The sequence below is a fragment of the Passer domesticus genome, chromosome 1 (genome assembly GCF_036417665.1).
Source record: "Passer domesticus isolate bPasDom1 chromosome 1, bPasDom1.hap1, whole genome shotgun sequence".
Classification (NCBI taxonomy): Eukaryota; Metazoa; Chordata; class Aves; order Passeriformes; family Passeridae; genus Passer; species Passer domesticus.
The window spans coordinates 34,354,539-34,382,474 of record NC_087474.1 but is presented as its reverse complement, the minus strand read 5'-3'; the positions used below and the strand labels follow the sequence as shown (position 1 = coordinate 34,382,474).

Here is a 27,936-nt window from a genome sequence, read left to right as displayed (position 1 = left end):
GCACTCTGTGCACAAATGCAACATGTGTAGCTACCAGGGATGAGCAGATGGTAGGTCACTGCTCATCTCTCATTAAGGCAATTAGTGACCTGTAGGAGATGATCAATCAGGGATTTTATCCATCTCGACAGCAGTGTCTGGTTGCCTGCACCGAAGGATTCTGTTTACAGTCCAGTTCTTAATTTCTTCCATTCCTGCTCATCATTATTATTATCCAAAGAGCATTTTTGCTTCTGTTAGCAAAACCAGAATCCCCCATGCCTCAGTTTTAGCAGCTAATATCCACAATAGGGGCAACTGATCCAGCACAGGAGTTAAATATAACTGTGTCTAGTGTAAGGAGAAGATTTAATGGGAAATGGTTGGCATTCTTTCTTCCTAAAGGCATGGAGAGGGAGGGGGAAGAGAGAGAGAGAGAGGGAGAGAGAGGGAGACGTACACAGACAGACACACGCATCCCATAGTGAGGGCAGAGGCAGAGAGCAGGCAAGGCAGAGAGGGAGAGAGGGGAGAGAGAGCCCCAAAGCAGCCTTGTGCCTCTGAGCTGGGATCTGCCAGGGCAGAGCCAGCATGCTGCTCCTCAGCCCGCTTGTCCGGGGATCTTACCTGCTGCTTTTCTTCTGCTTTGCTTTGTCTCAGACTGCGTACGCTGACAATGTCTTCTCACTTTCAGCAGGTAAATTGCTTTAAGTCGTTACTTTTCCTCGCTTGGAGCACTCTGCACTCTGATTCTTGCACTTTCTGGTGATTGGGAACACAGGAGGAAAAAAAACCCTCCAAATTGCAGATCTCGGCTGAGGGATTTTGCATTGCAGATCTGCTCTGCCACAAGTCAGGACATTTTGTTGCTTGGTCAGTTTTGCTTTTTGCTTTATAATTTCTGGTTTTAAACCCCTCCCTTCTCTTCCCCGTGAGAAATAATGGGCAAGATCCTCAGCTGTTCAAAAATGCTTTTTTTCCATTGGCCTCTGTGGTGCTGTGCTAAGGCATGGATCTGGCCCAATTAGTTTATTTCTTGCATGTCTGCATGTTTCTTTCTATTTTGGATGAGTTTAAGCAGAATACAGCAAGGGAAAGAAAATGAATCTCAATGTATATCTGCTTCTATAAATAAAGCCCTGACCTCAATGAGTGCTGCCGGAGCCCGACTGGATGTTAGCAGAATAAACATCATCTGGCTCTGGCTATGACACTAACAAATACTCGGATGACTTACATAGCAAACAAGAGCCCACTGCATGGAAAATCCCTGCTAGGCAAAGACAAAACAAATTAGTTGTCAGCTGAGCCGGGGCACTGGAAATCCCTCCTAATAGATTTTACAGTTTCAGCAGTAAGACTTCCCTTCAGTCACTTTCTGTGCGCGGGAAAGGGATAGGCGGCGAGAGCTCTGACTCCATCTTTGAGGAACTTCCACCAGTTTATGGCAAATTGCTGTCTGCCACCTTCTGCCTGTTATTCTGTGTCAATACAGATGCTTCTAACTAATGTCCTGTGTTCCTTCAGTGTTAGATTTGAGATGGTTCAAATGAAGTTGGCAGGTCAGGGCCTGCTATACCTACAGATCCTCCCCATGGCTTTCACAGTGATCAGAGGGCTGCATATTTTAAGTCTGTACATAAAATTAACCCTAGACATGGGCTTAAAGGCACACAGCCTTTCTTGCTCTCAAATCCCTCTGCTGTACCCATGGAGCCAAATGGTTTACCTTCAAGCTCTCTAAGATGCTGAAAAGCCTTTAAATTTGTAACCATTTATTTTGGATTGGGATGTGCTTTTTCCATTATGTTGAGGTTAGTTAATGGTGAGGTACAGGAATCACCAGGATTTATTTTCCCTAATATACTTCAAATTGCTTTGCAATAACATCAGACCTCAAAACTTGTTTTGAAGACCTTTGTATTTCTCTGATGCTTGTAGATGACACACAGGCAAGCAAGAAAGTGATGTTTCCATTGCCTTCTCCTGTGCCACACACTTGTGTTTCTACAGAAGGCATTTGATCTGTCCTGTTAAATAACAGTGCAACAAATAACCTGCCCCTAAACAGAAGGAAGACTTGTCATCTCTGCTGAAACCATAGTAGAAGAGGTAAACATGAAGGAAAATACCAGAGCTGCTCCTTGTAGTGGAGCATTTTCCACAGGGCTGTCCTGGGCTCTTGTCTGCAAGACCCCATTGGGCAGACCCCCACCCCACAGTCTGCTCCATGGCAAAGTCCCACGCTCTGTTCTTCTGGCCAAGACACTGAAAATCACCTTTATACCCAACAAGCTCTTAGTGAGGCTCCTGCCATGTATGTATTGTCAATGTTTGTTTGATAATATACGGAAAAAATAGCAGTTGGCCAAAGATTCTGTCATAATCCCACAGCTGCAGGGCTGGATTGAGACATACCTGTGTGTCATTATCACTTGGTAATCAGGGCTATTTGGTATTAAAAATATATAATCAGGTATTCCTTTAGTGCTTTGGTTGCATCTGCATTTTAAGAAACTTCTAAGAAAAAAGGAGTACGTTCTGATTTTTCTGGTAGAAATCTGACAGTTGGCACAGAAGATGAATTCATTCAATTTACTCTGAAGGTGAATTAATTCTGCTTACATTCTCAGTTATTTTAGTGATTTCTCAAATGTTCTCTGGCTGTCAGCTGAGTCAATTATTTGTATTCGGCACCAGGATGCAATTTCACATTTAAAGAACGAATTTCAGCAGTGCTCTTTCAAATTCTGAAACTAATCCCATTTAGCAGAGAGAGTGTTCTTAAGTGATGGCTTGTCTTTCCTGTAGTTGGGAAAAAAACATTTGGGTATCTTCCAGGTGTGTCTGGAAACTTCTAGCCTAAAAGTACTTTTATTTCTGTCCTCACACATCTTTGCAAAGCAACAGGTCACAAATAAAAAGGCTTTCAGGTCCCAAAGCAGTAACTAGAAAGCAAAGAAGAAACAGCCTGTAGGGTGGAAAAATGTCTGTACAAAAATTGGGGAAAGAAGAATAAGCTGGATCTTTGTTTTCTGCCAACTCCACCTTAGAGTCTCATTAGCCTCAAGCAAGAGTGCATCCTTGTTTCTAGAAGTATTTTTAGTGTCATGTCAGCTCCAAAGAATTGAGTCTCACGGTGCTGAAGCATCATTTCTGGAGAATAATATAACATATTACAACAGCATCTAGCTGTGGTTCCACATGGCAGTGAAGACCCCAGGGTGGGTAGCTCAGCTCCTGGAGACAGCAGGTTATTTTCAGGGTAACCTGTCATGCCCCACCCTTACACCACTTGTGTTTGTGGTGTCATTTACATCTATTTTTCAGAACTCTGCCCTACTGAGGCTCCTGAACTGCTGCACTCACATGATGGAGGCATGAGTTCTGTAGTCATTTTTAGTAGGGCTGTATGAACCAGTCTGCACCTTGTAGGAACCATCCTGAAGGAAGCCACCTTCCAAATTCAGGTAGTAGAAAGACTCTCTTCCTCTCCTCATTCCTTCTCTTCCCCTTTACTGCTCATCCAGGCCCATCAAGGTTTCACAGAGAGATGGGACAGTATTTCAATTACCACAAGCATCTGAAGAAAAAGAACTGCATCTCAGTGCTTCTTCTGGCCTTTTATGCATGCCACAAGAGCATCCCTTGATTCAGTTGGCTCCTACAGTCAATACTGATTCATAGTCCTTTGGAAATATTGTGGTGGATCAGTTTAAAAGAACTCAATGGGATGTAAGAGCACTATTGGCAGTATTCCTCACACATTCTTTGCCTTTGTCCTATTATTTTCCTGAAGAAAAGGAACATTATATCTCACTGGGTATTAGGTTCATCCTCTTTGAGTCAGGAAGGTGTAATATTTACAACCAGACATCATGTGGCAAAGCTGCAGAAAATAATTCCATTTTCTTGTGGACTGGTGCTGTTGGAGCCATGGTGATGGGCCAGGTGGGCTGGGAAGAGCAGCTGTGTGGGGTGACAGCCATGGCTGGGCAGCACAGAGAAGGGACCTTGGGAGCCACCATGGTGCTGTGCTGTGGGCAGAGGGCATTGTGCATTTGTGAGAGAAACAGCAGGAGAGAAAGGACACAGAAACAAGGGATGATTCCTGACATTTGAGGAGTTGGGATCAGGGCTGTTATCCCAACTGAATCTTTCTATAAAATTAATATCTGACCCCACCATCAGGGTTTGGTTTTCTTTTCTCTGCAGGAACCTGAATATTGTCATGATGGAGAGCAAAGATGTCAAGTGGATGTATTTTGTTTCTAAATAGAGTAATTGTAAATATTTATTTATGTAAAATCACAAGGGAATGACTTATCAGAATGTTTGCAAGAGAAAGAAAGGAAGGAATTTAAAACAAGATGAAGAAGACATTCAAAAAGCAGCAGCCAGAGCCTGCTGGAAAAATGGCCCAAAGGGTGACTAGAAAGCAAAAATATCAGACCAGGGAAGGAAGCCTGGTTCTGCTCTGTAAGATCAGCATGGGCCCAGGAGATGCTGAGCATCCTGGTACCATTGGTTAGTGGGTTTCTCATGGAACAAACATAAGCAGGAAAGCTGGGTATAGATTAAAAATCCTGATAGAAATGAGCCACTGGCAAAGGCTACAGCTTCATTAGAAGAAGGAAAGCAAAGGATATTGGCCATGAGAGGGCAGTCACCTAGCTGTGGAGCTGAGCAGCCAAAGGTCTTGGGGCAGGATGTTTGAGAGCTTTCTGTCTTGTTTGTGATTCATATGAACCTGAAAGAGAAACAAAATATTCTTTCAGTAGATTCTCTGTTCAGCTTCAGAGAAGAAAATAACCTTGTGATTGGCTGGTTTAACTTGGTAGCCCAAATGGGGAGCTGGAAAGATAAGCCAAAAGAAGGAAGGCATAGTAGCTACCTTTCTAAGCTGATAAAGAAGACAATTCCTGAGCAGCCTCTGAGGAAGGCTTGGACTGGTAGCAAATTAACAACCTAGTATGGTGTAGTTACTGTTGCTTCAAGTAAATGGGTCTTTAAATAAGCAGAGTTTAAAAAACAGCTGATTTGACTTTATCTGTATATTCTCCCCTGGTAGATATGACATGTGAAAATCCCAAACTGGGCATCCTGCTCAGGTCAATGTAGATGACACTCAGGAAAGGAATCACCTTAGGACTCACAGACCTTCTCTGGTGGTGTGTGCTGCAGCAGCTGTGCTGAGTGAGGTGAGAGCAGAGCAGCCACACTGGTGCACAGCCTGTCCCTGGCTCCGTGCCTGCATCCACCTTCTCGTCAGCAAGGGCAAAGGAAGAGAGCCCTGATGTCACCCTCAGTAGCCAAGCCCCCCCCAGAGATGCCCTGAAATTCACAGTGAACCAGTGAATAGGTGCCCACTTGATCCTGTGGGTAAGGGACAAGGAAAGGACATCAGAGGCTGGGTGTTTGCCTTGCAGCAGTAAATAAAAGTCAGAAGAGGACACAGCCTCTAGTGAGGAAGCTGGAACCTGTTTGCAGCAAAGCTCCTTAAGTGCAGCCCTGGCCTTGCATGCAGGAGAAGGAAAAGGCTTCTGACGTGTTTATGACATAACTGGTTGACAAGGTGCTTGTCTTGTCAGAAGGGTTCAGTGATAATGCAGATGAAGGGAAGGGGTTCAGTGAAATGCTGTTGAAGTGGAATACCGTGACATTCACTTGTTGGGTTGTGAAGAAGTCCTCCAGCTGCCAGGGACAGAGGTCAGTACAGGAGCTGAGACAGTGCTTGCTTGGCTTTCCAGCAAAGGAAGCAGTAACTGATCTGGAGGTTTCTCTGTAACCTCTGCATGCTTCCGACAGGCAGCATTCCCCAAAGGGGAACCTCACTGAAAGTGATCCGCAGCTGACGTGGAGATCCAGCTGGTCCAGGTTGTCCATGCTGTACCATTGCCATGAATGAGGACAGCACTGTCTGTAGTCCATGGGTATTGGACATGCTGGTGAATGCTAGATTTTTGTTATGAGCAGACTGAAAGGTGGAGGCTTAAATTCCAGCACAGCAGAGCAAGCTGTCTCAAAATCGGGAGTTTTCACTGAAAGGATAGAAGCTCCACCAACAAGCAATCCAAAGTGATGCAAAATCAGCTTAGTCCCCATGTAGCTGTAGACAGATGGTGCTTGTAGGCCTCTGCCTTTAGTACAGATAGTCCATTTGTGGGCATGTCAATGTGACCAAACCCCTGCACAGGAAGGGAACAGTCTGCGGCTTCACATTTCAGCCTCCTTGCATGTGACAATCTGTTTCCTACCAGACACTGAGGCTTCCCATGGGTGGGCTCTTGAAGAACCAGCAGTGCGACTGCAGCAAAAGAAACTACTAATCTTAGTTAAAACCATAGAAAAATATCAATTTAGGCAGGAGGATGTTTGTTGTCACAATGGAGCCTGTATCCCTGTAGTCTTCAGCTCCTGGAGCTAGGGTGTGTGTGGCTGCAGACTCAGCTGTGGTGCAGCACAGCACTCAGACAGGACACACCTGGGAGATCTGTCTTGTGCTGCAGCTTAGAAGGTAGAAAAGAACAGGGAAAGACCTTCAAATCTAGGGGGAATTGTTTGAGGAAGATCAGAAATAAACAAGAGAGGAAGACCCCAACCTAGGTGTTCTATTTCTTCCCTTCTCCTCTCCAAGGAATCACCCTTTTAATGGGAAGGAAGTTGTGGGGACTCTCTCTGTAGGCACACAGCTGTGATTGTAAAAGAGCATTTGGGAAGACAAGATGGGTGTAGGAAAACCACAGAGGAAAACTGAAATATTGTGAGGAGAAGAGGTTCACATTTTCCTCAGGAGCTAGCAAGAAGGTGTGGATAAATGCAGCTTCTGGGGAATGCACACAAGTAAAGAGAGTGCTACAATTTCTGTTTTCTTCTACCCAGGGAAGTGATTACGGAGTATTTTTACCAGCTTCTTGAAACTACAAAATTTACAATTTTTTTACAATACAAAGTCAATACATAGTTGGGGGTTTTGGTCAAAGGCAGAAGAACAAAGTTGCCTGGCCTGGGAATCTGTTGCAGCAAGGGAGTCGGGAGGATTAATCTAGTTAATGGCAGCAAGCTTTCAAAGAAGAATTGAGAGGCTTTCCTCTGAAGTCTTTTTGAGCACACAGCAACAGCCACAGTCTCATAGGGATTGTCTGGGACTGTCTGAGCATATGGTGGAGCAACATCAAAGTCAAGTACATGTTTGATCTATGCCAGCACTGACAGATGATGATCTTGCACTTGCAGAAGGGTGGAACTGGTGTCTCTCAGCTTTGTTGCTACTGAACTTACACAAAGTGGGAGAGGGCTGTGTGGCAGTGAATGACATGCAGAAGTCTTTCAGACCATACTGCTTTAATCTTTTGGGCTTCAGGCTCTTCTACAGATTACAGTAAATTCTTAGGCTTTAAAACTCAGAGTATTTATGCTATTGCTCTGGTGTGAAGAGCAGTTGAGTTTTATGATCTGGCTCATGAAATGATTGAGATGAGATGTTGTCATTCACCAGATGGTACTGTAATTGAGTTATCCATGGACTTGGGGGACTTGCTCAGCTTCTCTGTGCCTCAGTTTCTCATGCACTGATGGGGAGAGCATAGAATTGTCAGCATTGTTTAGCAGTGCCTAGAGCTCTGGAGCTCTGCAAGTGAAAGGCAATAGAAGGAAAATTGCACAGAATGGCCCTGTCATGGTTATTGGGATTTATAAGTCATGGGTTTATTTTTCAAACCTGTTTTATAATCCACTGAAGTGTTACACCCATTAGATTTTACTGGGATTTTTCATTGTTTTATGAAACAGAATGCAGAGCCAACACAAGAAAATCCTTCTCTCTCTCTCTCCCTGTACTGATCTCAGAATTTTCCTTCTGCAGTGAGTCTGAGACCAGTGTATAATCTTCTGGCATATGTGTTGTCCTCATACATGCATATACACACAGATAAAACGTCCAAAATGTTACATACAGGGAGTAAAAGACCTTTCCTTTGCTAAAAAATCCCACAGGCCCCTTTGTTCTCTTACATCTTACCATGTCTGCAGTGTTTTTCAGGGCTGACCTCAGAGATGCAGCCACCCCTCTCTCCCCAGCCAGGCTGCCAGAGCTGCTGAGGGACGTGGGCTAAATGTTAGGCAGGGATGGAAGACAGTGTCCTTGCTCCTGTGGCCAGGTGAATATACAGACCTGCTGCCAGGCAGAGTGCCAGGGATTATGCTATTGTCAAGCTTTGGGAACGCAGACTGCTTTTAAAATTTATTTATTTATTTATTTATTTACTACAGTTTCTGAGTGTGCATTCGCTGGCAAAGTACTGCTGCCACAGTCTCTGGTTCTTCAGAGATTAAAAATGGAGCACTTTCAAATTTTTATGAGATTTTCTTGGCTGTGCTAGATTAACATTTAGAACTTAGTGGTCTTTTTCAGCCTAAAGAATGCTAGGATTCTATTAAAAGAAACTAGCAAGGTTTCATTGGGATTTCTTCATTTTCTCAAATTAATTGAAATAATTTCTGATCTGTGTTGTTCTGTTTCTTAAAGAGTCTGAAGCTCATCTTAAGCAAAAGGAAATTAGTAGCAGGGCAGAGCTGCACCTCTGTGTCTCATTTTGTAACTCCCATGGGAATTTCATGGGTCACCACCTCCTCCACACAGACATCATTACCTAAGCCTGATATATTTCCCTGGCATATTTAACGTGGTTTATAGAAAAGGATATATTGCAGCCATCAACTATAAGGCTCAAGTTCAAACATGTATTAAGAGATGCAGACAATTCACTAACTTGACTGTTCAACCCAGCTCCAAACACAAGCTGTATTCTCATCTCTGCTTAGATGTCCTTAAAGCACACTTTGGGTCAAAAAGTGTTTTAGAGAAGCGTACATTGGCAATGCTGGGCATTATCTTTGGGCACTTCTCTTTGGCATTTTGAAGGACAGCTTAATACCTGCTTCTGCTCTGTAAACAAAGGCAGTTTTAACAAGCTCTTAAACTTTCCTAACTGTGGAGAATGTGCCCTAGCTGCTTGCAGTAGGTGTCCAGAGCAGAGCTGGGTGGCTGCAGCCTGCGGCGCTCTGCTGTCCTTGCAAGGAGGCTGAGAGGAGCCTGAATGAATGACAACAAAGCAGATGAAAGGCTCGGTTTCAGCTGGACAAGCCCACATTCATTAACTGGCTGGTCTGCCCAGCTGGTTTATTATTAATTCTGAGTGCCATGCGAGTGGGAGAAGCATCTGTGATGGGTGTCAGCCGTCAGAGGGCTCCATCCAGCACAGCCCTGCCTGTCACGAGCTGGGCAAGCCACCAGCCCTGCTGTCAGGGTGAGGCTTTGGGTGATAGCTCGGCTTCCCATCAGGGCCTGCTGGATCAATGTGGTCATAAATAGGAAGGGAAACACATGCTAAGTATCCTTTTCCTTTCTTGTCCTTTCCACCTGGTGTTCAGCCTACAGCTTTGTGATTTTAGGATGAAAGTTACTTTCATGGTTTATTTATGATTTTTTATTCAGTGAAATCTTATAAATCTGACTTGAATCCAGCAGAATATCTCTGGTATTTCTGTTGCAGTTGTGGGGTTGAAGACTCCTCTAAGATCTGCCCTAGGAGGCCTCACAGACCCCATATGAGCCCCACTCCAGGGGACTCAGCCTGGGTGAAGGCTTCTCTCTGGCTCTGTGGTCTACCATCTTGAATAAGAGTTCTCAAATCCCAGCTATTGTCACAAGAAATCTGCAGCAGCAATATGAAACATCACTCCTTATCTAAAGTATGTTTTTTATTTCTGAAGCTACCATTGGCAGTATACCCATAGATTTATAAAATCACTTTCTGGAACTGGATTAACTCATAGCCCTGCCCATAAAAAATAACCTGAGAATGTAAATGCATTCTATTTCAAAGGTGATTATTTTAATTTTTATGTTCTTTGAAAACAACTGCCTCTTGGACAAGTCCTAAAATGATTTTTTCACTTTGTCTTTTTTTTTTTTTTTAATTTAATATATTCTTTAGCATTGGAGTTGTTGAAAGAGCAGCTTCTGTAGATATGTAAACGCATGCTCTGTGTAGGCAGGCTCTTCATATTTCACAGAAAACTATGACAGTCCTATTCTTGGGCTGAGATTTTTTCCACTGATGGGGACTGGAGTATTCTGAAGCTGTGTTTAGCAAACAAAGCTAACCTGCAGCCTAAAATACACAGTGTATTTGCAAAGAGCCTGTAAGCCTGCCAAGGTAACCCTTTTGTGATATAAATCAAGGCAATACTGTAACAGTTGTACGTCTTGGACCTATTGCAGTTACTGCCAAAACCCATACCAAAGAAATATGGTGCTTACTGGAAGATCAGATTGCAGCAGTCCTACCTGCAGTCCCTTTGTGAATCATTGTTTTGTTGCTCCTTCTGCTGTCACATCACCTGTCATACCTGAGTGGGGAAGGTTCTTGGGTCTAGAATCAGTCTTTTCTTAAATATTTGCTTGACAAATGCACCTTGCAGAGCATAGCCAGGGTTACTGATGGAGCCCCTGAAATATTAACTACCCAAGTCATTACATAATTGATATCTGTCCTATAGAGCAATACTTTTACTATTAATGGTATAAAATTACTTGGTATATAATAATAGTGTCTATTAGAATTCAGTATCTATCTATAGGAATAGCATCTATTAGTAATGGTGTCTAATAATATCTATAGTAATAGTATCTATTACTGTTATGGTAGTTAGATTTTGCTTGTTTCCTCATTGAGATCAGTACATGCTGTCACTGCTCATACCAGCAAACCCTGAGTGGGCTTCAACCTAACTTGTGTTACAGTAGCATGAAGACTGAAATCAGGTGGGTGTTTTTTACCATCTTACTTAGGAATAGTGTTTTTCATAATAAAGCTGTTCCACAGATTTTCAGGCTTTCCTTCTAAAAAGGAGAATACTCATATTTTATAACCCAGGACTGGAGTTTACTCATGGGGATGTGATAAGTATCATATTAAAACTATAGCTGTACATCTCTATTTAATCTTGTATTTGCAAAATATTTAAAGACCAACACTTCTTTATTTTTTAAAGTATCAGTACAACTGCAGTAGTGTAAACCTTTTTCCTGCAGAAAAAGGGTTCCTGGTAGAGATCTCTTAGCACCTAAGCCACATCAGGTTAGTTTTGATATTCTTATTCTTGCTGAACGATAATAATCCTACTGAAATTTTAACTAGACCATGAAATGAGGTGATACTAAGAAAGATTATATTGGAATGTTGCCTAAAATAAAGTAATAATCACACTTTATACCCTGTTAAATTACAAGCTGTCCATTACTTTAATACTGCACTATTTTGTCCTAATGTAATATGTTCAAATTCAATCCTGATATGCAGACAACCACAGAAGCCGCGTGTTAAAAATTTTAAAAAATTGTTTACAGCTGCATAAGAGTGACTGAATTCTGGTTAAGCCAATATAAAACTCAACTCTTCATATCTTGGTATTTTATTTCATGTAAGTGCTGGAGACAGGTGACTCAAATCTCTGTTACTTTTTAAAGGACATTGGCATTTTCAGTACATATTTAAAGCTTTAAATTAAACAATATACCTATTTTTTTAATAAATCTTCTGCCTTTCTCTTAAACTGAAGTTTTTGACTGAGTTTCAAACTTGTGAGGAAAAGCTGAGAAAGAGTCTTCATTATGGACCCTTCCAGAATTCAATTTACTCAGGTCCCAAAGATATGATCACAAATAATGTTTTAATAGAGAAAAAAATATCTGGATGACATGAACTAAAACTACCCCTGAATACTGCTGAATCCCTCCTCTGAGCAGCTCTTTTCTGTGCATCAGGACTGAGAAAATGCCACCCCCATTAGCACAGGATGGAACTGAGGTAATACATTTTCTGAGACATTTGAAAATCTAGAAGTAACTCTGTTCTTCCCTTACCTTGAGATGTGACTAATATCCAGCCTGCAATTGATTTGCACTCAAATCTAGCAATTTCATCAGGTTTGTCTTCCCAGAAACTTAATTTAGAGATTTTCTATTAATACCAGATACTTCACCATAGGCTTTTCTTCTTGGCTCCCTGCCACCCTTCAATTCACAGACACCCATTCCAGCTGCCACTAGCCAGAGGAAGAAACCAACAGGCATAAATAAATATTTGCTATCCTTGCAAAAACCTTTGAAGAAAGCTCTCACTCTGATCAGAGATGTATTTCCCAAGAAGTAAATTAGATTCTGGTGGAAAAAATACAGTGTATAAATGCACCATAATGCAACCTCCTTTGTGAATTTTGGTCACAGCTTCTTATATTTTGGTGGAAGTTTACCTCTCAGAAAACATTAAATACACTGCCAAACACAGGTGAGGTCCTGTCTTACCAGTCAGACTGTGACAAAGCTGTCAACTAAGTTTGGGTTGTGGGGTATTTACTCTTAGGGATGATGCACAAATCAGAAATACAGCAACCTGGTTGCAGTTCCAGGGGAAATACAAGTCAATGTGTTGTGGAACAGCTTTGCACTTCCCACTTAGCACAGAAGTGCCTAAAGTGATTCAGTTCACAGGGAAGGTGATGGCCAACAGCACTGAGTGCTTTCCTGGTGGCAAGTGGGCTGCAACAGGGACCAGAAGATGCTATTTGTAACAGACTTTTGGAACAGAGGGTAGAGAAAACAATAAATGCTTGATTCATTTTCTGATGTGACCAATCTGGAATTTTTGAGATTCTGCCTGTGCCAGAGCCACATTTAGAGGTTAGAACTCTCCATAGCTTTTGGCACAAAAAGGAACTTAAGAGACTTAAGGGTCCACCAGGTTTCTTAAATCCCTGCTTGGATTACAGCATTGTAGTCAATGCATACAGGATGTAGGACAACACTGAAATGGCAACTTCTCTTATTCGGTAAGAAATTATTGTGCTGTTCAAGACCACAGATGAGTGTTTGTATTGAACAGATCTCCCTTGTTTGGAACAGAAGAAGCAGCACTGCAGAGCGTGCTGCCTCCTTGGCCCTCCTCCACCGCCCCTGTTCCCACCACCGTACTTCAGGCACAGCTGGAGCACTGTAAGTGTGGCTTTTACTTCTTGTACATGAGTTTGAATGACAAAGAGTGAAGCATCCTCTCGAGCACTGCTGCATGGTGTCAGTCAGCAAACCTGCCTGGCTGTGCTGATATGGCTCTGTGAGGACAATCACGCAGCATCCCAGACTGGGGCTTGAAGTAAATATCAAATGGATCAAGGAATGAAATGAGGCTGGATTTGTTCCTGCAGTTAATTCAATTAACTTTAAATCTTTTCCTTACTATATATTGAAACCTTCTTAGAGTGAGGCAATCCTGAACCAGAGGAAATGGCAATGCAGTAAACCAGTAAGGACAGAAAGGCAATTTTCCATCCTGCACAATGATTTCTTGGTATATGTATATGTCCTGTTCTGCATCACATTTTCCTTACCTAGTAGGTGAAATGAAGGTCCTGAAATCCTCCTGTGGAATCTACCCCCCACCATTTCATTTTGGAGAAACACATAAGTATTTGTGATGCTGGTATCAGTTTTCACTCCATGTGTGATAAATGTCCATACACATATGGTGACATAAGCATGGGCAGCACACAATGGGAATATGACATAGCAATTTGCCCAAGTACTCTTACTGCAGGTTCTGCTAACTACAACATATCCTCCATCCCAGCATAAAGAATTTTTCTACCTACTCAGTAATTCCTGTTCCTTAATTTTAATATTCATTTACCATATACAAACATTGCAATTACTGCTAGTGTTCTAAATAAATGATTATTAAATAGTAAATAATGTAAATAATATCAATGGTATCAATAATGTAAATAATAATGTAGTAATAAATGTAAATAATAATGTGAATAAATAATAATATAAATAATATCAATAGTAAATAATATAAATCATAATAATAGTAAATAATGATTAGTAAGATATCAGGCAAGAAGTAACCAAGAAGAAGTATGGTGTGAAATCCTCCATTGCCTTCTGATTGATCAGGACTGAACTCAGGGTGCTGTTCTCTCCTTGTCCTCTCCAAGGAAGAACTTGTCCTTCCTCGTCACCTCCCCTGCCTGTGCCTTGATTTCCTCAGAAAGGAGATCCAAAGACAGGATCTCTTTAGGAATGTTGTGTACTCATTCAGTAAGAATGAGACTGGGACCAGGGTCTCTGAGATTCCTTCAAGCAGCTTAGAGAGTAATCTGAGCCTAAAATCACCCTTCACACCATCTCCCCATAGAAACATGACATGAAAATAAGCAGTTACACGCAGGGTGGGAACCATGTGAATTAAACCATGAGCAGTTTGTTCTTTGGAGCCTGTAGTCAGAGCTTTAGTGGAAAATGGCCTTCCTCTTGGAAGCTGAACATCAGTTGTTTCAGCCCAGTGTTTCTGGCTCAGTGCTCATCTGTGTTTCCAGGGGAGATCACCTTTCTAACACGACATAAATAAGCCATTTCACTCATGAAAACTTAATGGTCAAGTCAGAAGATCAGACATTCATTGATCATTTAAGGCACTGGCTCTGATCTGCAGTGAATGAATGCCTCCAGGCTGGTACCTTCTGGAGGGAAGTTCACACTGCCTGTGCCCTCCCTGGGTGAAGTCTCTATTTTTAGAGCAAAGATGCTATTCCTGGAAAGGAGATGCTGCTGGCAAAGTGGGACAGAGACAGCAGGGTCAGGTCTAAGAATAGGCCAGGGGCAGCCCAGCTGTGATGTGCCTCTGTGAGAGGAAGAGGAGAAGGAAGCATGGGGCAGGAGGCTATGCTGAAGTGCTAATGTGCAAGCATCCATGAAGATAACCTTGTGACAAGCCCCAGACGTCTCCCAAAGGGAGCAGATAAACTCTTTTGAGGCTGTACTGTACGGTGGCTGGAATTTTATGCATTTCTCCAACAGGCTACATGTGGCTGCATGTTCACTCATATGTTTGATGTTTCATAGAAGCTGGATATGGAAGAGCTGTGTCATGAGCTCCAGATAATACAGGCTTCCTCTCTGCCTGAATTGCACTGCTTTCAAGGGCCTCCTGGCCCCCAGGTGAGTGAGGCATGTGTGATGAAACCACATCATTCTCTCACATGCTCCAAAGTCTTACAAAGCTGTGAAACACAGAAAACCGCTTTATACCACCCAATAGGCATGCCAAGCTCTGGCTAAATTTCATTTTGATATGACTTTGCATAAATCATGTAGGCTTTTTACCCTATGTTCTCATCCCTGCCTTACACACTTCATTCTGTTTCAAGTTCACCCTCCATTTTTGTGGAGTTTTACAGTGGATAGCACCCATAAAAAAATCACAGATATGTCATCACTTCCTTCAGATGCTTCTTGTCAGTTTTTTCTTTGCTTTAGACTCTGTTCTCTTTTTTTTTTGTGAGGACAAGAGCCTGTGAAGTGGATGCACAAGGCATAAAATAGATTGGGATGTTAGCAGAATACATCCCTGAGAAGGCAAACATCTACAGTAAAACCCAGGCCAAGGAGGGGCTTAGCAGGGCAGTGGGGTGTGATTCAGGAGGTGCAGGGTCACCTAGCTTGACCTCAACATTTCTGCCTCTGACTTGCTGGACAACCTCAGACCGGTCTTTTTGACCTCATACTTCATTTTCTACAATTTATTCTTTCAGAAATCTTCAGAGGAAGGTCAGAAATCTTAGAGTCACATAACAGTTTGAGTTGGAAAGGACCTTTAAAGGTCAACAAGTACAACCTCCCTACAATGAACAGAGGCAATACAACTCTACCACGTTGCTCAAAGCCCCATCCAACCTGGCCTTCTTCTGAGGAGGAGATGAATCACATCTAGAGGGAAGTTTTTTATGAACATCTCTTTATTGCTGAGAGGATTATCCATTTGCCTTTCCATTCCAGCTCCCTCCAAAGAAAATGGAGAGTTTTTGTGGAGAGGCACTGGCAGTTCCTGCCGGGGCACAGGCAGTCCCAATCCATGTGCTGTGCCTGGTGCCTGGGGACAATGATCTTCCTCAAGCCCCCTGGGTGCCAGTAGATTGCCATACAGCCAAGACTCAGCTCAGGGCCTGTGCTCAGCAAAGTTGTGACTGAGGCTTTGGCAGCCTGAGAAGGTAACAAGCACCCAAACACCATTTAAAAAGTATGGACAACACATCAAATAAAGGAAAAAAAGCTTAGCTTTAATTATTTATAAGTCAGTACTTCAGAAGATAATTGGAGAGTCTAGCAGTTTCAAGGTGAAACCCACAAAGTCTTTTTATAGAATCATAGAATGGTTTGGGTTGGAAGAGATCATCTAGTTCCAACTCCCCATGAACTTTGTCTTTATTTTTTTTCCATTTTGTCTTTGCTGAGATGCAGGGTGAAGAAGATTTATTTAGTTCATGAGACTGGAAAAGTGTGGTCAGAAGTGATGCCTAGTGTTTGCCTAGTTCTGTCTTGAGGAAAGTCTTCTCTTCATCATGAAACAGCCTTGCAGTGTGATTGGCCATGATCCAGAGTTGCTGTTCACATGAAAATACACTTGTTATTTCAGTTTTGCTAGGTTGTCTTAAAAAAAACAAACAACAATCCTCCAGACAGTCTCTCTGACTTAAATTGCATAAAAGTAATTTTAATTCTATTGTTCTACAAAGTCCATTGCTATAAATAATACTAATCTTGCTACCAAATGACCTATGATGCCTCCAAGAACATTTTTAAATAGAGCAAGCTGGCAGGTTTTATCATAACAGCAGACAGTAGGATGGGTATAACATGGCTTTGGAATTTTTAATTACAAATTACAGGACAGTGCCTTGTACAGAGACAATGTTAGAACCAGCAGTCTTTTGGGAAATTCTTTTGTGACAATGGCCGCCTGCAAAGAAATACTACCATTACAGAGACATCTAGTAATTACTTCTGAATTCTTCTGTTGCTTGCAGGGCTTTCAGATGAGTTGCAAAAGCTCATACTGTTGACTCACAGCTGAATTTTAATAAATTTTCATAAGAAGGAGAATTAGATTTGTAAAAGTATAACTTTGAGTGTAATTCCTCCCATGTGTATCCTAATGTAAAAATAAAATAAATAAATAAATAAGATTAAATTTGGTTCTGACTCTAATAGGGTACATTGATTTTCACTACTGAAAACCTAAAATAACTCTGCTGACTAAAGTAGTTGGAGTAATTTGTGTCTGAGGCTAGATTTTGCTCCCATTCATGTACAATTTGATCACATTTTGGACAACATAAGATGGGCAGGATCCCAACCTGGAGTGAGTGATTTTTACAGTGAATCTAATGCGTCTCTGATGCAGGCTCATGAGATTATCTTCCTTAGTCATGTAAAAGTAAAAAGTGATCTGTGAACTAAAGCCTTCTAGAAACAAATCTTTTTTCTGGTATTTTTTTTTTCTGAGAAAGGTGTTCAAGGTTTCCCTGGATTAAGAAGTCTCCTGAAAGGAGAATCAGCCTTGTTTGACAGAGAGAAATATTTTCAGAATTCAGAAATGGTGCAATCCCAATGTCCATCCCATCCTGCAGAGCCCATCCCACATGTTTTATGCTACTTCCATTACCACCCCTTGGGCTGACCTCTTTTGCCAGTTGATGTGGTGTCTCCATGTCCTGGTTGCTAATTCTTCAGGACTCTGATAGCTTCTCACCTTTCACTTGCCCCAGACTTGTTTTTCTTGCCTGTTTTCCTCATTTATGAGATTCCCCTGCCCTTCCCATTCCCATGTCAGTCCAATTCTCCATCCTGCTGTTCAGCAGTGGCACAGACCTGGAGGCCACATTCGAGCACAGCACCCAACACCTCAGGTCCCAGGAGACACATACAGGGTCTAGGGCTGATGGAACACAAGCACCTCACTAATGCAGTTTAATAATAGTGTCCATGTTCCTCCCTAGGGTCCACAAGGAATTCCTGGTATAATGGGACCAAAAGGGGAGAAGGTAAGTGTCTGTTTTCATGGAGTTTGAGGTGGTTTTGAGGAGCAAAGAAGCAGGGGAGGATGTTCACGTTTTTCTTTGTCTCTTTGGTGAATGGTGGGCCTTATGAATGGAAGGTTTAGCTTTAATTTGAACGTAAAGCTGTGAATTGGCTTGAAGCTATAATTTTAAACTTAGTCTTTCTGTGTTCATTTTCAGTTTTGAAGTGATCTATGTTCTTCTTTTGTGACCTATGTTTAGGGCATGCTTTGAGAAAGCATCTCAGGTGCAAAACTCAGCAATTTCACTGACCCAAAGGCCTTTGAGCTCCCTGTCCCTCCTGGAGAGCATGAGGGGCAGAGCTCACCCATGCAGTGTGAATTGTATGGAACAGCTCAGTTATTAAAGCTGGCCTATATGTTATGTTTTCAGCTGTGCAAAGAATTGTTCCATAATGATGCCACAGAGCCTTATAGCTGAAGCTGAGCAGCTAATTGTGTGATTTGTTATACAAGGAGTTGGCTGTAGATTTAGTGCTGAGAACACAGGAAAGACCAAGGAGCTCTGATACAGTAATTCTTCTCATTGTACCTTTCTAAGCACAGTTTTGAGCATGAAGATATTCACAGTGTTTTGTTTGGTGGTGTTTGGGGTTTTTTTTGGGAAGGGATTGTAGCTTTGCATGTTTGTTTGTTTGTTTGTTTTAATAGAAATGTATTGATGCATTGACTTGAGAGCCACTGTGCTTCATGTGGTGACTGCAAGACTGACATATTCCTTTCTCTGGCAGGGGGAGATTGGCAGGCCTGGAAGAAAGGTATGAATAAAGGTGCTGTCCCAGAAACCCATCCAATATTTAATAGCAGCTGTCAGAGAGGGATCCAGACAACACTTCAATAAAATTTAGCTAATGTTGGAGTTTAGCCTATTAGTGCTTCTCTCACTAGTACCCAGAGTGGATGGCAGGGATCTCTGGCTGCAGGGCTGGAGAGCTGCCCCAGCTGGCTTGAATTTGACAAATTCCCTGAGTAAAAGCACAGAGAGAAGCCAATGAGTGGAACATTACCTGAAGTGTCTGTGTGGACAATGGGAAGCAGATTATGTGAGTTATTATAAAAGATTTACCAAAAAAAACCCAAAGCAAAATCAAATGTTTTACTCATCCAAAGTCTAAACAAGGCTCAGCCAGATACCCCTGAAGGAGGAACAACCATTAATGATTACCCTTCCAGAGCTCTGGCACCAATGCAATATGCTGACTACAATCCTGTGCTTGGGGACATATGAGCCGTTATATATTGTCAAAAATATGTGCCCCTACATGTGATGAAACAGAATATGTTATCTCAGTCACTAAGTACATCCATTTAATGTAATTAACTTTAAAGAAGACAGAAATGCAGGATGAAATCAGAGATATGCAGGGGGTGGTCACTAACTAGGAAAAGAAGTACCCTTCTAATAATATACCAAGGATTTTGACACCTTTCTAATAATATACCAAGGATTTTGACACCAGTTACCAATCAGTAATTCAAATAAATATAAAACATATAAACAGAAGAGGTAATTTTCTTTAATCTATTTTCAAATGCCCTACAGTAAACAAAAATATTTTTAATATAAATCAAGTGTTCAAAACAGCAATGTCGTCTTCAAGAGAGTAATACACCAACCTACAAAAACGTGCTAAACTTTAAACACAGTACATCAACACTTACTCTTCCAAGAAATACTGAAAAGTTCTGAAAGAGAAGTCACTCAGGTTGGAAAGAAAACTGTACAACTCTTGTTAAAAGCTGTCTGGCCCATGAGAGCTCACTCTTGGCCCTGAATGTCATGATGATATTTCTGAGATCATATTGTCAAGCAATGAATGCAGTGGAAGAGCACTGATCTGCAGCATTTTAGGAGATATTCAAAGAGTGATTTACAAGCAGCAATTAAAACAGATAAATAACTGCATGTACATATGTCGTTATTGCTGGTCATACAGTAGTTAATAAAGAGCAATTATAGTTAGCAATGTAGGAATGTTCAGAATAAGGACCATAGTAACAGGAAGAGTTAGTTAAAGATTTGGTTCTGCTCTCAACATAAACTGAGTTTGTATGGATCTAAGTACACTCAGGTCTTTTCATCCCCTGTCTGCAGCAGTGACCTGTGTAGGAATGGTGTTTTTATGAACCATTGTAACCAATGTTTTCCGTTCAAGGGCAGACCAGGTCCCCCGGGCGTCCCTGGGATGCCAGGACCAGTGGGATGGCCTGGGCCTGTGGGACAGAAGGTAAGCCTAAAATGCACATGGAACAAACTGCTCAACATCACAATCTGAACAGAAGAGCTGTCTTGGGAAATCTCTAAACAGCTACTTGCAGTAGGCTGGGAAGCTGTAGCTGTGCAAGGACACTCTGTGCTAGTTCCCTTTCTTGCACTGCTCTGCAGAGTCTAGGGTTAGGTTACTACACCTTCAGTCCAAACCCTGTAGCACTCCTTACATTAAACATGTCAAAGAGAAACTGCAAATTATTACAGTGAAGACTCGCTGATGTCTCACAATCACACAAATCAGTGTTCCTAAATTGATTGCCATCATTATGACTATTCTTGAGGAGGATCCCTTTGCCTGAAGATGTACTGTGAGCTTGTGACCAGAGGGAAAATACCAGACTGATATCAAGGAAAGAGTTAACAAATCATGAGAATGGCTAATCACATCTTTGAAGTTCATTCCCATACAAACAAACATTAATTCCTGTTATTTTTATTAACCAACAGCAGAAGGATGACAGGATGTTCTTTGTTATGCAAAGTGGCTGCTTCACCTGCATTTGTCATAAAAAAAACTTCAGGACAGTCCTTTAGCTATGCAAAGGACTTATGCAAAAAGTATAACAGCTCTTCATAGGAGCTGTGGTTTATGGAGCTTCTACAGGGGCTTTTGAGACAACTTGCTTTTCTTCAATCCAGGATGCATTAGGCTAATGGACTGCAAACAATGTCTAGTTCGAAGCTGCTTTTTCTGGTAAATCTTTGACTCTTCATTTGGTCTATGAAGGTTGATGCGCCCACCTCAGAGGATGTGGTGCATTAGCTCTTGATACTGCAAGAATAGTAGGAGGTGACTTGGGAATTTAAGCCACATCTGGGAAGCAGACTTTCAAGATCTTTCCAGCCATGTTAAATGAAGAACATCATATTATAGTGTATGGGAATGTAGGCAAGCAGCAAGAGAGTATGTACTTAAAAGAAATCAATGTTCACTTTGAACTGTGAGATGGGAAATGGTTCCCTTCACAAACACATTGTGTGCTATGATTTCCCACAGCAGGAGCAGAGAGGGGAGAGGAAAAGTCAATCAACTCCTTCCTTCATAGTCTTAGTGAAGAAAGAGAGGAAAGCAGACAGAAAACTCATACACTCAGTCTTCTTGTATAGGCATTAGTTTTATTTATGTAGTCTTCCTAATTTTGATTAATCTCCTTTGTTTCATTAGTCCAAATTAGTCTATTCCTGTGCTTTTTCATCATACTCCTAGAAACATCCCTCATATTCAGAAAAAATATTACTTAATATTTTTTCCTGCACTTTAACTGCAAGTCCTTCTTGATGTTTGATGATGATTCTTCTGCTTTCATGGTCTCTTCTGATATATGTCTCCCCTGTTCTTTAGGTAGGTTCACAGTTTCATTTCTTCTGGTCTTCATAAATTTCATTTTCCTGCCTGTCAGTGAAGGCTCCAGTTGAATACAGTGCAGAAGATCTCTGTGGTTATTTCATTTGGCCATGTCTTTCTTTCTCCCCATCTCTGATCTTCACAAATTTACAATATTCTTCCTCACCATAGATATTTGATGCACCCCCATCTTGCTGTAAATCTCCAGTAAGCTGCTGTTTCAGGTTTTTAAACTCATATCTACCTCTGTGGATATTTGCCATTTCTTCAGCTGATTCTTCTTGACTTCTCTTACTTTGACACAGCCTAACTTCAGTCCCTATTTCTCCTACTTCATTCCTTCAAGTCTTGTCTGAACTTCTGCAGGGGCAGCAGCCAACGGGAAAATCCTCTCCATTTCTGGAGAGGACAGTGAAGGCCAAAGGAGAGTAAGAGCCAAATGTGTTCTGCTGGTAGCACTGCTGCATTTCTGGAGGTCTACCCTCTATTTCATGCTAGATATAATTAGTTGATGGCAGACAGAGAAGTGGTTGTAAAACTTTTTCATACTTTACTGGCTCCAAATGACTGTTCAGCACATGGTGCCTCAGAACTACAATAAAAGCAGTCACTATGCTCCCACAAGCTGTGAGGCATGCAGGAAAATGCCTTTCTTTTCTGCAGCTCAGTGGAGGTGATGCTGGTAGAGACAATGCACCTTCATGCAGAAAAGGATGCACTGCTGATGGTGCTTTGCTTGCATGTCCTTTAATAACAGCTGGGGAAACTGAAGCAAAAGTTACCCACACAAGAAAATTCAAACAGAAGAGTAAGATAACATGTGAGGGCTCAGGCAGAATACAATTGCAATATAAACCCCTGCCCACAATGCTACACCAAGGTCAGGCTTAACTATTTGACATAAAACCTGAACCACTGAACTGTCAGACATTCAAATATGACCTCATTGGAGAGCCTCATTCAATAACTCTCTTTATTGAACCCTTTAGGGTGAAAAGGGAGAGTTGGGTGTGATGGGATTGCCAGGTACAAGAGGACCAATGGGCTCCAAGGTTTGTTAACCAAACTGCATTTTCAGACATTGGTTTCTAACGCTCTGCTGACAGCTGCTTCCCTCATGAATTTTCTGGAAAGCAATTATCAAGATATATGTGTCTAATACAGATAAAAAATATGTTTTACATCAAGAAAGGTTATGTTGTCTGTTTGAGCTTGGCTGTGTTTTTGGCTTTTCATAAAAATGCTTTGGTATAAATGTTTGTAATTTATTTTAAAAGCAAGCTCAGATATAATTGTATCCCACTGGAAAATGGAGTTCTTAAGCATATCTGCAGCATTAAATCTTGTCTGCAATGCTTTCCACCCACCTCATAAGACTGTGAAGATCATTTTGGTCCCCTACTAGAACTAGGCATATTACTGGCAGTTGAAATAAATTACATAGTTAGTTTATTCAAATAGAAGATTGAAAAGAAAAATTGAACACCTTTGTTTATTCTATGTTTCTTAAAGAGAAACAGTTTTATGTTAATGATCACACTAGATTACTTAAGTATAACTTAAGTAGGTTCCATGAGGGAAAAAAAAAAAAACCAAACAAAACATAAAAAAATATTTTAGATTATTAATTGTGTCATCTAATGCTTTATTTACCTTCAGTCACAATTTATTTCACTTGTTTCAATTTCAAAGCATAATCAAAGCTGCTGGCTTTACCTGGCTTTTTCATAATGGCTTTTGGGCTGAGTTGTCTTGCCTTTAATTCACATTTCACAATTCTGTTTCAGTGCTATTTTAGGAGCTGTAAATATTCATTTGCCTTTATGTGTTGATGCAATTAATTATTTGTGCTTCATTCTTTTTCTTCACTTCAAAGTTTGAAAGTCCGGCTTCTTGGGTGATCTTGAAAGCGAGAAGCATTAAAATATCTATCATTCCCTTTAGGGTTTTCCTGGAACTAGAGGAGAAAAGGTCAGTATGACAACAGCATAATGTATAATTTAATATTTGGAAACATGTTAAAAAAATGCAGCTGTAGAAATGAGGTTGAATTTTGATGAAGTCTAAAAGTCCCACTGAGAAATGAAAACTTGTATTGAGAAGGAGCACAGTCTTGTGGCTTGGGCAGGGGTGCTGAAGAAGTGAGTTTTACACCCTGTATCCTCATGAACAAATTGCTGCAGTGAAACTCACTACAGGTTCCCCATATGCAGCATTGGTAAAACAATCCTTAATTGCTGGTCTGGTTTAGTTAGGTGACACATGCTTTGGCACTGGGACACTCTGTGCTCTAGGATCTTACAGTGCGAAGTGAACTGGGGAAAGAAGCCAACTGGGAAAAAAAATTAAATTAAAAAACATTATGTCCAGGAAAGCATATATTTAAAGTAATTATCTGGGGAGAATTAGTCCCTTTTCCTACAGTCCTTAGCATTAATTCTGTTATGATATCAGTAATGAAGCATATCCCTCGCTCTGAAGATATTACTGTATTCTGTTGACTTCAATAGTGCATTGTATAGGAAAAATATTTTTTGCTTCATCATGAAATGGTAGTAATTAGGCTGTTGTTCTACTGTTATCTCTCTTCAGGGATCCAGAGGTGACAGAGGCGACAAAGGAGTCAAAGGAGACCCGGTAATTCTCTTTTCCAGATGGCTGTGAATGTGCATCTGAGGATCAATGTGTTCTGGCAGGGAAAAACAGAAGGGGCATGGAGGAAAGGAGCCTGAAAGCATCTTCCAGGGAGGGCAGGAGTGGTGAGGGAAAGCAGTGGTCCCACCTGCTGGGAGGGCAGTGGGCAGCTCCGTGTCCCTGTGCCCCCAGCCCGATCCAGGGGTTGGTGAGTCACAGGAGATTCCCCTGGAGGTCACCCCAGCCCCTCCTGGGCTGTGCAGCCCAGAACCACGGCAGCTTCCCAAAATGCTTTCAGCTGGTCATGTGATAATACTGGAAGAGGAAGAGGGGGAGAGATTCGTGGCTTGGGGGTTCTTTGGACTAAGAAAGGACAAATAAACTACTTTTGGTGTAAATGGAGAAATGCCATCCCCAGGCAGGCTTTGGGACTTGTCCAGGCAGCAGAGCTGCCTGTAGACAAGAGAACAATCAGGATGATTTTGAAGCAGAAACTGGCAGCAGAGGATCAGACACGGGAGTAATGACACCATGCAAGGAGCTTTATAGTAAAGTTTTGCTTATAAATCTCCACCTACTGCATTACCTGCAGTGCTGAGTCACTGCAGGCATTTTTAACTGATAGCCACACATGGCACTTGTTTTTTTCCTTCCAAGGAAGTGTGCTGCTTTGTCAAAGATCACTGCACATTTTCTGATTATTTTTCTCCTTTGACTTTGTAGGGAGAAATAGGCTTCCCTGGAATGCTGGGACAAAAAGTAAGTGGGCATGATATATTGGGTATTTGTGGTAAATGCTGAGACAGGCTCAATGAGTGGATTCAGAGACTTTCTGGATGGCATAAGACATTGAAGGTCTTGCTTGACTCAGTAACCAGCACTGCCTGGACTTGGTCAAATTCTTTAGGCTTTTTAGCTTAAGAGAAAACTCAGATTTAGCTCTTTGGTGCTGTTTCGCTTTTCCCCCCAGATTATTTCTTTAGTTATATTTTTTCTCCTATTTAACTGCCCTAATTGCTAAGGTTTTATTTGCTTGAAACTAGTAAATATCTCCTTCTTGATACTATGAAACAAAATGGCACTACTGTATATAGCAGTGATAACCCTGATCAGTTCTTAAGTCATCATTATTCTGTAGAGATTGAAAAGCAATCAAAATTCAGGTGCTGACTTATGGAAAACCTAAAGGTGGATAATTTTAGTACATAACCAAACCATGTGTCTGAAATTAGAAAATAGTTGTTTCTAGAGAGATTAGAAGATGGTGAATTCACCTTCCTTTCCCTAGGTATTTTCTCACACGTGCATCTTAACAGCAAAGCAAGACATTGCAAAGGGGTCAGAGAGCTTTCCCAGCCTCGACCTCTCCAAGTCTCTAAGTGTGTTTCTGATCTCATGTGGCCTCTTCCAGCAAAGGATTTTTCAGGGGTATGTGGGTAAATTGTATGAGCTTCTTTTTACTTTATGTTTGTTTTAAAAGATTTTATTATAATTTTGGATTTCTAAGAAAGAAACGGTGCCAGCATTATCTAGAGGAATCATGTGAATGAAAACCATGTGCATCTGCTGTCTTGCTCGAGGCAGGTAAAACCATGTGCTTACCTCCTTCTTCCTTCCCTCTGCAACCACCAAGGGAGAGATGGGCCCCAAGGGACAGTCTGGAGTACCAGGACACAGAGGACCTATAGGAAGACCTGGAAAACGAGGCAAACAAGTAGGACCACGGTGTTTCCTCTTCCTGTGACTCGTGGCATCTGTGTGACTGGGTGGTGGAAGCTCTTGTACCATGCACTGTGTTGCACAGGGAGGGGAGAGAAGCCCTAGAATGCCTCACAGGCATGCACAGGCTACACAGGAGTTAAAGCCTCAGATTTAGGGCTGGAGCCTTGTCTGCAGCATTCAGCTCCCTGCCCAGGCAACATAGGAAAAGTTGGTTTTATCCTGGATTGTAATGAACTCATTGAATACAATTCCATCAGAGCTTGAAGGCTTCCTTTGAATCCAAAGCAGCACAGAGCTATGATCCCAGCTCCACCTGACAGCTAGAGAGCTCAAAATTATGCTAGCAGAGCTATATTTTCAGAGTTCCAGGTGAATTGTAAAGAATTGTGTGTAAATTGGATACTGATTCCACCAATACAGCATTTCAGTGGTAGGGGCTCAGCTGGAATTAGTTTATTTGCAGTCTTGTTATGCCCAGCATGGCAAGGAGAGGCACATCCCTGCTTCATTGATACCCTGATGAGAGCAGGTAATATCTGAAGTGACAAAGTAGCCAATGTGGGGGGAAAAAAAAAGGGTTGGGTGTTAGGAAGGAAGTAATAGATCCCCAAGTAAGGGAGGTATGAGTAATGTAAGTCTCCTAGATGACCCACAAGAAATATGTTTTTTGTCCTAGATTTGTCAGGTTTTAAAGGTTGGTGTGTGCTCTTTGCTGGTTTTGAGTTTGCTTTTTTTTTTTTTTTTTTTTGTAAACCCTGTTCATCTGTCCTGGCTGTGTACTGTGGAATATCTTTCCATAGCATAAGACAAGAGAAGATGCTCTGCCTGCAGATCAGCTTGAACACCGTGCACTCCTTATTTGACCTTTAGATATTTTGTCATCTTACACGGTTGCTTAATAAAAAAATGGTAACATGATCATATCATAATTTAAGACAACAATCAGTGTGACTAAAAGACCTATAGTCTGCCACTAGATTGGTGTTTCCAGTCCCAAGGCTAGTACACAAACCCCTTTCTGGTGCCCTGAGAGCAATCTGATTCAGCATGAGAAAGGCTTTCCCTCTCTGTAACTGGTGAACCTGCTATTTCCTTTCTTCTTTTCTAATCCTTTGAAAAAAAAAGGGAGTGGCATTTTAAAGTTCTGTGGGTCTGGCTGCCACCTTCAAGTGCTGGACTTCTCTGGCTGTTTGTTCAGCTGAGAGGATAGTTTCCACCAGCATGGGGCCCTTTCCTGTCTCTTGATCCAGCTGACATGCCTAGATAAAAGCAGCTAAATTAAGCAGGTGTCACTTCCACTTCCATTTCCAGATATGTCTTGATTAGCTCAGTGACTTCTTCAAGTCTCCCTGCCTCTGGGACAGGCTCTTCCTGAAACGTGGCCAGGAGCTGGGAGTCACAAGTCACAGCCTTACACAGCTGACCGAGATACAGCACCCAAAGCTTTAAACTTGGGAACTGACCCCAAGCAAACCCAAGTTTAGGGTTTCAGTCTTGAGAAGCAGGAATGACTTAGGGCTTTAGGTGATGCTACTTTGAAAGAAAGAGCATGAACACAAATATTGTCAACGGGAAAAGCTTCTCCCAATGCTGTGGGCACGTGTGAAAGATAAACAAGGAAAAACATTGAACATCAAGCCTTGCCATCATTATTTAATCCATCAGTGCTAAGCAGGAGGGCATTAAGCATTCATCCCTCCAAGCAGGGGACACAGAAAACAGCTTGTTTTCAGTCAGTACACATCTGACTGGCACTATCTTGCCTCTGTCAAATTGCTGTTGTGTGGGGGAAGGAGATTTCCCACAGTCTTCTTCAGGGCTACAAAATCCTGGTCTGCTAGTTCTGTGTTGCATAGTGTAAGAAGTAATTAGAGATCAGCATCACTGACATTCACATAAATCCTGAAATATTTTTATGGCTCAGAGCTTACCTAATAGGATTAAACAAAGCAAATATTCAATTAGTTCTTTATAGGCCATGGCAAAATCAGCCTTCCTCTGCTGAA

At 41.7% G+C, this 27,936-nt stretch overlaps 1 protein-coding gene across 2 annotated transcripts in view; it reads left to right on the top strand.

The window, feature by feature from the left end:
* Positions 1–482: 482 nt before the first annotated feature.
* The window catches only part of COLQ (collagen like tail subunit of asymmetric acetylcholinesterase), a 41,226-nt gene continuing 13,772 nt past the window's right edge, over positions 483–27,936 (top strand). For both annotated transcript variants that reach the window (XM_064413514.1, XM_064413510.1), the window contains exons 1-11: positions 483–676; positions 12,927–13,036; positions 14,945–15,040; positions 17,878–17,922; positions 18,689–18,715; positions 20,114–20,185; positions 22,564–22,626; positions 23,519–23,545; positions 24,167–24,211; positions 24,932–24,967; positions 25,842–25,922. In XM_064413514.1, the coding sequence (XP_064269584.1) occupies positions 571–676; positions 12,927–13,036; positions 14,945–15,040; positions 17,878–17,922; positions 18,689–18,715; positions 20,114–20,185; positions 22,564–22,626; positions 23,519–23,545; positions 24,167–24,211; positions 24,932–24,967; positions 25,842–25,922 (708 nt within the window). In that variant the 5' untranslated portion in view covers positions 483–570. The remainder of the gene's footprint in view (positions 677–12,926; positions 13,037–14,944; positions 15,041–17,877; positions 17,923–18,688; positions 18,716–20,113; positions 20,186–22,563; positions 22,627–23,518; positions 23,546–24,166; positions 24,212–24,931; positions 24,968–25,841; positions 25,923–27,936) is intronic.